Source organism: Macrobrachium nipponense, chromosome 3, assembly GCF_015104395.2.
Source record: "Macrobrachium nipponense isolate FS-2020 chromosome 3, ASM1510439v2, whole genome shotgun sequence".
Classification (NCBI taxonomy): domain Eukaryota; kingdom Metazoa; phylum Arthropoda; class Malacostraca; order Decapoda; family Palaemonidae; genus Macrobrachium; species Macrobrachium nipponense.
In genome coordinates, this window is record NC_087202.1 from 49,060,037 (window position 1) to 49,072,664 (window position 12,628).

At 35.7% G+C, this 12,628-nt stretch overlaps 2 protein-coding genes across 5 annotated transcripts in view; one reads left to right on the forward strand and one right to left on the reverse strand.

Annotated features, from left to right (window-relative positions):
- Positions 1 to 6,193, forward strand: part of LOC135221750 (uncharacterized) — a 36,285-nt gene extending 30,092 nt beyond the window's left edge. The window contains exons 10-11 of one of the 3 annotated variants that reach the window (XM_064259557.1): positions 4,530 to 4,625; positions 4,668 to 6,193. In XM_064259557.1, coding sequence (XP_064115627.1) covers positions 4,530 to 4,625; positions 4,668 to 4,874 — 303 coding nt within the window. In that variant the 3' untranslated portion in view covers positions 4,875 to 6,193. Of the gene's footprint in view, positions 1 to 931; positions 964 to 4,529 lie in introns of all 3 variants that reach the window. The other 2 variants (XM_064259558.1, XM_064259556.1) reach the window with 2 other exon arrangements.
- Positions 6,194 to 6,927: 734 nt separating this feature from the next.
- Positions 6,928 to 12,628, reverse strand: part of LOC135221753 (gamma-butyrobetaine dioxygenase-like) — a 29,490-nt gene continuing 23,789 nt past the window's right edge. For both annotated transcript variants that reach the window (XM_064259560.1, XM_064259559.1), the window contains exons 9-10: positions 10,917 to 11,083; positions 6,928 to 7,720 (exon numbers count right to left, since the gene is read on the reverse strand). In XM_064259560.1, coding sequence (XP_064115630.1) covers positions 7,560 to 7,720; positions 10,917 to 11,083 — 328 coding nt within the window. In that variant the 3' untranslated portion in view covers positions 6,928 to 7,559. The remainder of the gene's footprint in view (positions 7,721 to 10,916; positions 11,084 to 12,628) is intronic.

Here is a 12,628-nt window from a genome sequence, read left to right on the forward strand (position 1 = left end):
AGAGCATCGTGTGCTGACGCCATGGATGCTACGGAGGACTGAGGAAACGGCCTGTATCGTTAGTGGCGAAGATTAGCCTGCACAGTGTGACTGCACAGTTTTAACTGTGCAGGCATAACTGAACGGTAGTGGCGGGCTTTACCGGTGAAATGCCATTCCATTTTCTCTTGAAGAATTCCTGTGTCCATTTCTGCAATTGTAAGCTGCACAACGTACCATTATGAAAATGTAAACGAAAAAATCACATTGTACACTAAGCGACTAATCAAATTCCAGGGTTCCTGCTTGTTTATGGGCGCAGGCCAGCAAGGCTCTCTGCGGCTACAAGCAACGCCGCTCTGGTAGCGAAACAACAAACTAACATACAAATAACTTTTTCAGTTGATATTGACCCCTTAAGTGTCAGAAGCTCCATATCGACAGTAATGAATATGAGAAAAAAAATATGCTTAGGTATCTAAATTTAAGTAATGTAATGATATATATATATATATATATATATATATATATATATATATATATATATATATATATATATATATATATATAACAAAGAATTATATTATATTGGTAAATGTCCACAGATTCAATGTCTGGTGGTGCCCGGAGCCTCACCATTTAAGCATTATGCTTTTGTGTGTGTATACGTTACATCGGAGGACTTGAATAACTTCCATTCATGTGTAGTACTATAGTAGGCGTGTGCACGAAGCACGATGTTAAAGAGAAGTATTTTATTTGACTTGCAATTTAAAATCTGATTGGTGATTACAGAACTTACAATAACATTGATATTTCTGACAATCCTTCTCTTTATTAATTGTGCGGTATGAATAGTCGGTATGGTTGCACCATTTTTATATAAGCTCAGGGTTCTCTAAAATTCCTGTTGTAAACTTAAATGCATCATGAGTGGATTCTCTTTTCACAGCACTAGACTCATCTGAAGGAAGGCTGGTTAAGGTATCGTTCCCGTATGGTAGAAGAGCATCATTATACTAGTCTAGAATTAATGTTCTCTTTTTGCAAGGTCTTTCGCATTTTCTGTTTTGAGAGAGCAAGCAGAATTTAGCCCATTTCGTAGACTTGAAACCTAAACAACTCTAACAACTTCTGTCTTTTTTCTTTTTTTTTTCTAAAACCAGAGCATGTGGAAACATTTAAATTTTTTGTATCTTTAATGCAATGGATCAATCAGATGAACCTGTTCTAAGGTATCTGCTAAATATCTGAACAGCATCTTATGCATGAAACCACTTTAAAAACGTTTAACTCATGGTCATTGTGCTTGGATGCAGTCTACTAGATAGCGATGCTTGGTTGGATTGTCCTACCTGTGCTTTCAAAATGTAGCTTCCGGTTTAGATAATCTTAGTATCTCTGCATTCATTATTCTAATCTCTCTGTTTCTTGAAGATGCTGAATGGTATTGACGTTCCAGTCTTTGCTGAAATCAGACTGCATGAGTTGACAGTCCCTTCTTGAACTTTACGTGGCCTAAGCCAGTCTATCCTTGGTTGTTATTAAATAAATCTACTAGACGTAACAAAACCAAGTAGTGGAAATCTATCCTAGGGTGCCCATGTAAATAAAATAAAAGGAATAACCTTGTATTAAAAACTATCTTTTTGGCCATCTTCATGCTGACTGATGTTAAGAAGCAAAAAAGACATTTCGTTGATATTTGTAAAGGAACTGGGCAGAATTCGTGGTTTTGACATCAGTGCAGGAAGAATAGCGAATAGCTATACATAGGCGTCACTACTAAATCCAGATATTTTGAATTAAGACAGCTTCATTCACTTGACTTGTATATGCGAGAATGATAGACTCACGGAAAATGAAAAAAAGCAGTATCTGTAACATGTGAAGATAAGATTAGTTATCAGATTGGTTATTTTAATCATAGACACTGTGTCTCGTAGACTTCAGCTTGCAGTTCTTTAGTCGCTCTGATTGTACAGAGTATTTGTTGCGGCCTCGACTCGAAACTTAACTTTTTCCTCCCTTGTTCCTAACTTCCTCAAGTTCGAGGGTATGTCCTGTGCCACACAGGACACCAGTTCACCCTTAAACTTCTTGTTATTAACATTGTTTTGTACCTGGCCGTATTAAACTAAAAACTGAGGTAGCCCATTCTTAATGCTGAAATCATTGTCATGATAATACTACACAGAATTGCTTCCTTTAGATTCCATGCCTCTCTTCACACTGCAAGTATTATGGCTTGTTCTATGAGGGAGACTTTAATCACAGACAATAATAACCTTCCAAGTCTCTTTATCTTATCACAAATAAAAAGTGCTAATCTTCCACTCACAATGAAGTGACTGGTGATGAGAGCTTAGTGCTCCTTTTAACATTCACCAGATGAATTTTTTTTCATTTTCCCTTCAAATTCATATGGAAGAGCAAATAAGACTTTCTTTGTTGTCATTCTTGGGCAGATTTGCTACTATAAAGCCCATAAATTTAAGATGGATTGTGCATCACTGAATTAATTCCAGCGTATATATATAGAATCAAGTGCACCCTTCTTTATTCAAACTCCCTTTAAAGTTCAGCTTGATGCACCTGTTTGTTGCCGTCCTGTTTAGGAAGTGGGGGCATTAGTCAATGTGAGCAACCTCTGCACCCACCATTACTCTGTATGCTTCAGTAAGGTATCTGTGTATCTTAGTCTCAATGGCAATTCCCTAGTCCTAAAGTGACAATTTCTTCCTTTCTTCGCCTTCCTTGGTCCGCTCAATAAACGTGCTATTTTTAATTTTAACAATGCTTTTTTGGCCGCTATCTGACCATGGATGCTTTATACTTCCGCATTTTTACCAAAAGACTTTCTTTGTGGTCATTCTTGGGCAGATTTGCTACTATAAAGCCCATAAATTTAAGATGGAATCATTGTGCATCATTGAATAAATTCTAGCGTAGAATCACGTGCACCCTTCATTACTAAAACTCCCTTTAAAGTTCAGCTTGACGCACCTGTTTGTTTGCCGTCCTGTTTAGGAAGTGGGGGCATTAGTCAATGTGAGCAACCTCTGCACCCACCATTACTCTGTACTGCAGTAAGATATCTGTCAGTGGCAATTCCCTAGTCCTAAAGTGACAATTTCTTCCTTTCTTTGCCTTCCTTGGTCCGCCCAATAAACGTGCTATTTTTAATCTTAACAATGCTTTTTTCTGCCGCTATCTGACCATGGATGCTTTACACTTCAGCATTTTTACCAAAAATAGTACTACTTTCCTTAACAACTAATATGATATATAGTTTGATTTATATTCTTTTAATATTACCCTAAGATTTTAAGAACCTATACATATTACACAAAATCTTCAAATTACGCAGTGTTCACTTACTAGAATACCTTGAACTCCTGTTGGCAGAACTGGCCTGGAATTTCTTATATATATATATACATATATATATATAGTATATATATATATATATATATATATATATATACATATATATATATATATTATATATATATAATATACGTTCCCCAGATTATAATTTAGCTGTATCTATTTACAAAACTGTACTCACATCGGGATCGTTTCTACTTTATTTCGCGCCTTAGGGATAAGTGAAGATAATCTAACGCTACCCTGTATTCTGGCCTTTGTTCTCGTTCCATCCAAAATAAGAACTTTAATTACACTTTCTGCAGACCACTTTTCGTTTAGCGTTGCAAGAGTTGATGGGCAGCAGCCTTTTTGGCTCTTAAACAGACCAAAGAACAGCTTGACGTAAGTCACCACCCTATTTCAACTACTAGGCCGTCTAGATTGGTGTTATGTCTGTCTTCCTTTCTGCCTGCAAGTTCTCGTAATATCTCTCTACCATTTTTTTTTATTTTGGTAATGTTCCTTTCATTAAGCAAATTTTCATCGTTCATGCCTAATTTAGAGCCCTCACTCTTGAGCACGACAAGAACTTTTGTATTCCGTTTCTCCTTTTGATAATTGCATTTGCGTCATTTCTCCTTTGGCCTGTTTGCATAAAGATAAAGTAGGCGATATGAAGTTATGATTCTAGCAATGTACTTGAAATTTATATAAAATGATAAGCATGAAAGTTTTATTGAAGAAGCGCTGCTCTCAGTAAACAAGACGACGATAAGGTGACGATAAATTTTATTTCCTGTTAATGAACAAATTGGATTGAATGTTCTAAATAAAGACTATTTTTGGTCAGTCGCCGTAAAGTTTTTTGTTCAAGGTTATCTCAAAATATATTTTTGTCTACTAAACAACTAAGGTTATTTTTCTTCTCTCTATTCTACCAACATATCTTATCGGTTTATTTCTATAAATACAAACTTAATCTCCTTGGTATTTGCTTATTGAAACATTTATCTAGTCAAATGATTGCCTTGTCTTAAATCGTACATTAAATATTAAACCTTTTAATAATTTACCAGTATTTTGATCTATTTATTAGCTCCAACATCTAGATATTAGCGTCTTTATTCTAAACTTTCGGTTTTTTTAAGTTTTTTTGCTCGGTTTCCTAATGTTTACAGGGCTCTCCGAGCATCAGTTCCATCAACGAGGCTCCTGCGGTCGAAGATACAACGTGGCTCCTGCGGTCGAAGGTGGCCGGAGACAGAGCTGCGAAGGCCGACGACGTGATTTCGATGGTAGGAGACAGAGCTGCGAAGGCCGACGACGTGATTTCGATGGTAGGAGACAGAGCTGCGAGGACCGACGACGTGACTTCCATGGTCGAGGAGATAGGCGGAGATGACGAAGACGCAGACGACGTCTTCCCACTGGAGCAAAGTCCCACCGACATCTTCCCAGAGGGGAAAAGATCGAACATCATCAAGGTTGCAGAGGGAGACAGCGATGATATGGACGAATTCTGACGTGGCGTTGAAAGGCTCTGGAGGCTTCTGGTGCAAAGCCTGAATTCTCGTTTGGTTTCGATAGAAGATAAAGTGTTACGGGGCTTTTTGGATTTCTGTCACTCGTTACATGGACATATTATACACTTGAATATGCATCAACTGATGGTCAGTTTAGAACATTTACACGGATAAATTCAGTAATAATGGAATTCAAAGTCCAATGACTTCTTATATTTCATGATCTCCCGCAAGCCTCACAACTCTTCTACTTTCGTTTTCCCTTCTATTTCCCTTTTACCCTTCTATTCTTTAAGTGGTTCATCGCAGCATTTTGGTCAAGTCTCAGTGTGTTTCCCTTTCCATTCTTCTTCTGTTTTCTGACCTGACCCAAATCAAGGGACTAAGCTGTCAGTCCAACTGATTTTGGCTTAAAATACTTTGGAAAAAATTCAAGACATGCGTAAACTTTAAATTTAAATTCCAGGTAGGAGAGAGTTTTCAATTCAATTCCGAAATATAAATAAACTTTCAATACATTTTCAAGAACAAGTGAGCCCTCCGTTCGATTCAAAGATCTTGGAATTTCAATTTCAAGTTGAAGGTGAGCTTTAAATAATCAAGATCAGAGAATAGGTGAGCTTTCAGTCATATTTTAGAACCCACAACACTGGAGCTCTGTCTTGACCTACAAACTTATTGATCAGCCTATTGGATTGAAACTGACATATCAGGTAAACCTCTTGTAGTATAATTTACAAACACTTTCAAGTGGATTTGGAATGCTTTTAATATGCTGTCGACTGATGACTTTGCTACTGAGCTGTCAAGAATGAGTAATCCTGTCAAAGAAGACTAAGCTTTAATCGAATCTTTTAAAGTTGATTCGTTCGAAATTTGGATTTTCAATGTGGATTATAATGGGAGGAAAACTATATTAATGCAAAATGAAAGAGAAAAAAACTCAGTACTGCCAACAGTGCTCCGCGCAAAGCACACTGTGGGTCGTACTTTTCTACAGGGACTCCACGACTTATGATTAATCTTTTATGCATCAGTGAAATGCAAAACAAAAACGAGATTTGAGGTTTCTGTGACTCTTCTTGATGGACTCTGGAAGTAAGATAACTTAAGTAAGATAATAAGATAATATTAGTGTAGCAGTGAAGTCAGAGAGAGAGAAGAGAGAGAGAGCCTGTCAATATTGGAGTTTATTGTTTTATCTGACTTTTTAAATTCTTGAAGATTCCCACAAAGAATAATACTTTAACATGGTACACTGGACAGAAGTGTGTGCATTATATGTATGTATGTATATATATATATATATATATATATATATATATATATATATATATATATATATATATATATATATATACATATATAAACAAATATGTATATGTATATGATACACACACACACACACATATATATATACTATATATATGTGTGTGTGTGTCTATATACCATATATACATTTATTTATATACATATATATATATAAATATATATATATATATATATATATATATACATAGGCACACATATATATAATGAAGTGTCTATGGCTCATGTGTCATTCTTTAATATCAACTTGTATGAATATAAGATGGAAGTACATATCATAATACCATACAACTTTCATTACCTTTTTCTTTTTAAAGTTGGACTTATGCAGTTAGCCTACGGCCGTAATGCATTAAATATCCCAGTTTGATTAAACAAATATTATTGCCAATTTTTCATTATACATTATTTTTATCTATCAGTCATCGTATCTATCAGTCCATCACTTTTCTTCATATGGAGCTACTTCGGCATCTAGTTTTCTAGGTTCCTTTTCGGGGATCTTAGGATCGTGCCAAGTGTCCCTGTGATTATCATTATTATTAAATGTGACATCACACGGTAAAGAATTAGAATAAAGGCGGAAAATTTCACGAATTCTATAAACTTGGTTTGTCAATGGCCTTTGATGAATCGTTCCTTAGAAGCAAATACTATTAACAAAAATAAAACGAACTCAGACTTCAGCTGTCAGGATAACTAGAAAGACATTTAAACTACGGCCCCTCCCCCTCCCCGTATCACTCCAAACGAGACAAATCTACTGGTCTTCAGTCATCGGAAAAACGTACATGTAGCGTCGTCGAGGTTTCTTGGAAAACTCCAAATCAAGGTAAACAATTCAGTCTTCCTATTATTCTGAAAGTGTGATTTAAAAAAATTACATTGAAATTCACCAATACCTCTTGGCGGTTTCCATAAAATTATATTGACATTCATCAAAACTTTCGGAAATTTCCATAATATTATATTGACATTCATCAAAAACTTTCGGAAATTTCCATAAAATTATTTTGACATTCACCAATAATCTTGGAGGTCGCCATAAAATTATATTGACATTCACCAATAATCTTGGAGGTCGCCATAAAATTATATTGACATTCACCAATAACAAGAGATTTCCATAAAATTACATTGAAACTCACCAATAACTTCAGGAGATTTCCACAAAATTACATTGAAACTCACCAATAACTTCAGATTTCTATCAAATTACATTAAAATTCACCAATAACTTCAGGAGATTTCCACAAAAGTACATTGTAATTCAACAATAGCTTCAGGAGATTCCTATATTACATTGAAATTCACCAGTAACTCTCTGGCGGGTCCAGCGTAGCCTTCCTCAAGATCCTAAGTTTTGAGGATTCCAAGCTTCCTTTGAAGGACTCGACGGCAGGACCTAACCATATCCCAGTCCCAGTAGCACCCGTGGAGCTCCCTTGTGCCCTCGGTCACGAGGTATCCTTCCCTCCCGTGCAGGACTCTTTGGTTGTCGAAAACTAGAATGTATCCTAGGAGGAATACGTCTCTGATATTATCATTATTAATCAGAAGATAAACCCCATTCACATGGAATAAACCCACAGGGGTCACTGACTTCAAAATTCAAGTTTCCAAATAATATGGTGCTCATTAGAAAGAAGGTATTGAGAAATACAGAAAGCAGAGATCAATTATATTCAAAAAGAAAAGTAAAATAAATGAACAAATCAGTAAGTAAATCGATAGAAATTAAAGTGAATTATAAAAATGACAGATTGATGGTGTCGCTATTTTTTTTCTTCAATTCTAATTTATTTCTGTTTTGTATAAAAAGTACTTATTTGTAATTAATTTTTTTTTCAGACAGATCGAGAGTTGTACCAAGTGACAATTTGTTACCTTGAGGACCTGTGTGTCGACCCTCAAATCTCTCAGAAATTCATAAAAGGATCAAATCATTGTCCTGTGACTTGGATGGAAACTACATTTTAATATGAAATCTGATAATATGGACGTAACAAAATGCAATATCTTTTGACATTATTACTATTATTATTATCAAAATATGTATGGATGACTACTGAATCCACTATATATTCACTAAATTACAAGAACACAAACGCACATATATATGTGTGTTTGTGTCTCGTGGTCCACAAGAAACGAGAACAAATTAAATGCGTATCATATATATATATATATATATATATATATATATATATATATATATATATATATATATATATATATATATATATATATATATATATATATATATATATATATATATATAGATATATACACATGCATGTAATTTATCCTTGTTTCTTGTGGACAACGAGAATTTATTTTAAAACAAAAGAAAATGTAACAGGTGAATAAAACAGATGTGTAGGTCTAAAGGGCTCGGGTAGAACAGACCTCCAAACGAAAGAGAAGAGAGACCTTACAGACCTTGCATCTTGTTCGGGTTTCCCCAGGTCCCTCAGTGTGAGGCACCTCTAATGTCTACCAGAGAATTACTACAATGCATCTTCCGGTATATTTTGTATCTTCCAATCTTGGATGGTCTGGGATGCAGCTTAGATATCTGTCGAGCTTATTCTTAAACACATCTACGGTCACTCCTAATATATTCCTCAGATGAGCTGGCAACGCTGCATTATCGATGTTGGTGCGTAGTGGATTAATGTCCTGTGTGCTTTCCTTAGTTTTCCTGGTATAGTTTTGGGCACATTAATCTACCTCTGCTTGCTCTTTCTGACATTTTTAGCTCCATGATGTTTTCGGCAATTCCTTCTATCTGTTTCCATACCTGTAGTATCATGTAGTGTTCTCTTTTCCTTTCTAGACTATATAATTTTAAGGATTGTAGTCTTTCCCAGTAGTCAAGATCCTTAACTTCTTCTATTCTAGCTGTAAAGGACATTTGTACACTCTCTATTTGTGCAATATCCTTTTGATAGTGTGGGTACCATATCATATTGCAATATTCAATGGACTACGTACATACGTTTTATAAAGCATAATCATGTGTTCAGCGTTTCTTGTTTTGAAGTGCCGTAACAACATTCTCATATTTGCTTTGCATTTTACCAATAGTATTGCTATTTGGTGATTGTATACCATGTTCCTATTCAACATCACACCAAGGTCTTTAACTGCTTCCTTATTTGTGGTTGTCTCGTAATTAGGTCCTCTATATGGATATAGCTTACCTTCTTTATCTCCATAATTTATTGATTCAAATTTATCAGGGTTAAATACCATCCTATTTACCTCTGCCCATTCATATACTTTGTTAAGGTCTCTTTGTAACGAGTTCCTATCTTCATCACACTACCGAGTCCTTAACATTACTGTCGATGTCTGCAATCAGAAAAACAAACAGCAATGCAGCTAACACCGTACCTTGTGGCACACCGGATATTACCTTAGCTTTATCCGATTTCTCATCGTTTGCAATAACTATCTGTTTTCTGTTGTGTAAAAATTCTTTTATCCATCTTTCTACTTTGTCCACTAGATTATGTTTTCTGATTGTCTTCGCTAATATATTATACTCTATACCTTGTCAAAAGCTTGTGTAAAGTCTAGGTAAACCACATCTGTTTCTTTTCCGTTTATCATATTTTTATATACATTCTCACGGCGAACTAATAATTGGGTTTGTGTACTTTTTCCGGGTACAAAACCATGTTGTCCTATATTTAATCCGTTAAGACGATGTTATGTGAGAGACGGCCATATACAAGAAGAAATTGCATCCAATAAGCACTGTTGGACAATAATGATATAACGAGAGTAAAATAACCTTGTTGCAACAGATATTAAGAACTTGAAGCTAATGTGCAATTGGCACATCGCAGGGGGTGCCCCATACAGAAAGTCGTAAATGGCGCACTGTCTGTTCTTCAGAGGTGTAAAAGGAGGACAACCTCGCAATTGCTCTATGGAGCAGTTGTCAGGGGGAGGGACGAGGGTGAGTATGATGGAAGAAAGACAATAAGAATGGAGGCGTAGAAAGTAGGAATGAAAGGGGTCGCAGCTAGGGGCCTAAGGGGCGCTGTAGGGAACCTTAAGTCATGCTTACAGTGAGGTGCCCTGATGGCACTGCTCCCTTCAATTGCACATTAGCTTCGAGTTATTGATATCTGATGCAACAAGAAGGTTATTTTACTCTTGTTATGTCATTATTGTCTAACATTGCTTACTGAATGCAATTTCTTCTTTGATATGGCTGTCTCCCACATAACACCGTCTTAACAGATTATTCTTCCACCAGTTTTTCTTAAGCCTTCAAGCCATCATATCTCTCTCTCTCTCTCTCTCTCTCTCGTTTGGAGGTCAGTTCTACCGGAGCCCTTTAGACCTACGCATCTGTTTTATCCACCAGTTATATTTTCTTTTGTTTTAAAATAAATTCTCGTGGTCAACAAGAAATGATTACAAATTAAACGAGCAGTTTATATATATATATATATATATATATATATATATATATATATATATATGTGTGTGTGGTGTGTGTGTGTGTGTGTGTGTGTGTGTGTGTGTGTGTGTATGTGTGTGTGTGTTCTGGTAATTTGATACATTTATAGTTTATTCAGTATACATCCATACATGTAGTTTTTCTAGGAAGAGGATCTACCGACCTGACCGAAATACTTTATAATAATGACAGTTATAAATAAGAGACCACAATCAAACGTCAAAATAACATACCCTCTTTCATCTTATAACTGATGACGTTGTTCGGGTGTAAGAGCATACGGTAATATGTCACCATGGCCTCATACCAGGGCCTGACTTTCTCCACAGAGACAGGGAAGAAGGAGTCTCTGACCATTTGGTTCAGTGTAACGGCCTGCACCTCCCCGTTCTTATCCAGTCTGCAAAGGTTCTTCTATTCAATTTAATGATAAGAAAGAATAAACAAAAAATACGAATTTAAACAGGTAGTTTATGTACAGGACAGGGGATCACAATTTCTTCTTCAAATTTTTTTGAACTTGAATTTTCAGGCTTTGTAGTGACAAGCGTATCCAAAAATGAGCAAAGAATTCAAAAAGTTAAGAGGGCGTTGTGCCTATTACAATTTCATATATATATATATATATATATATATATATATATATATATATATCATATACATTATATATATATATATATATGATATATATATATATATATATAGATATGTATGTATGATCATGTGTAAAAATTCTGTTACAACAGAATTCCACCTAATAAAAGGAGCCCATAAAAATGCCTAAATTAATAGAAAGAAAAGTGACTATATTTCAGCGAGAGAGAGAGAGAGCAGTCTCTGAAATATTGTACTTCCTTTAGGCCTTTTTATGGGCTCCTTTTATATATATATATATATAATATAATATATATATAATAGATTTTATATAATATATATATATTATATATATTATATATATAAGCAAAAATGATAAACAGAAATCTTAGTAAAGACGAAAGCTCTTGGATTTCTGCCTATCATTTTCATGTGGTATTCGCTTTTTTAATGAAGTCACGTGCATCTACTGTGATTTTTTAAGCACACACACTATAATATATATATATATATATATATATATAGATATTATATATATATTATATTATATATATATATATATATACGTAGTTAATAGAGGCGTAACCCCAAAAGCCTCTTACCAGAAAATAAGCCCCAGAATTTTTAATAAGCCAAACCTTTCAGCAGAGCCCATTAATAAACAGCACCGGCCCTGGGCGACAAGTGATGTGCACAAATGTAGTTTACAGATTCATTTGTGCAGAGTAGCTGTGTAAACCTCACAGCCAATACTACTTCGGAGACGTCTGCTGGCTCATGCGAATGTAGGGGTAATTCATCAACATTATACAGATGTTCACGACAGGAAGCCATTTTTATAAGAGCTGCTAGAAGACACCCAGGTCGTGCACAGAGAGGATAACTATGGCCGCCTCTTAAGAACCGAAGCGGACAGCATCGCTATCCAGAAACCGACCCTAAATATCCAACAAGAGTTGGATCATAAAGTATTGTCCTCCAGCTGGAGAAGGAATGCGCGAAGCAACAAGGACCAGACAGCGCGCCTCCAACCAGCGGGATCATCGCGCCCCTTACGGGACACGAGAGCGCCTGGCAAAGGCCGGTTAAGATGGTTGCTCAAGTGGCTGAGGCCCCACCCAACAACATAGAACAGTTGGACGCACAGACACCCTCAAATTTAATATCATGCATGCTGAAGTATAAACAGACATTTGTTTATTTGTACCGTTACATTTTATAAAATGTTATCTATTTTTGTACCTCATTTTCTGTATTTACAAACTAACATTGAAGATATTACTAAATCTTAAGGGTCCCATAGACGCTACGACCGGCGGATCAGGTTCCGTTCTGTCTCCGGCATCCGCGT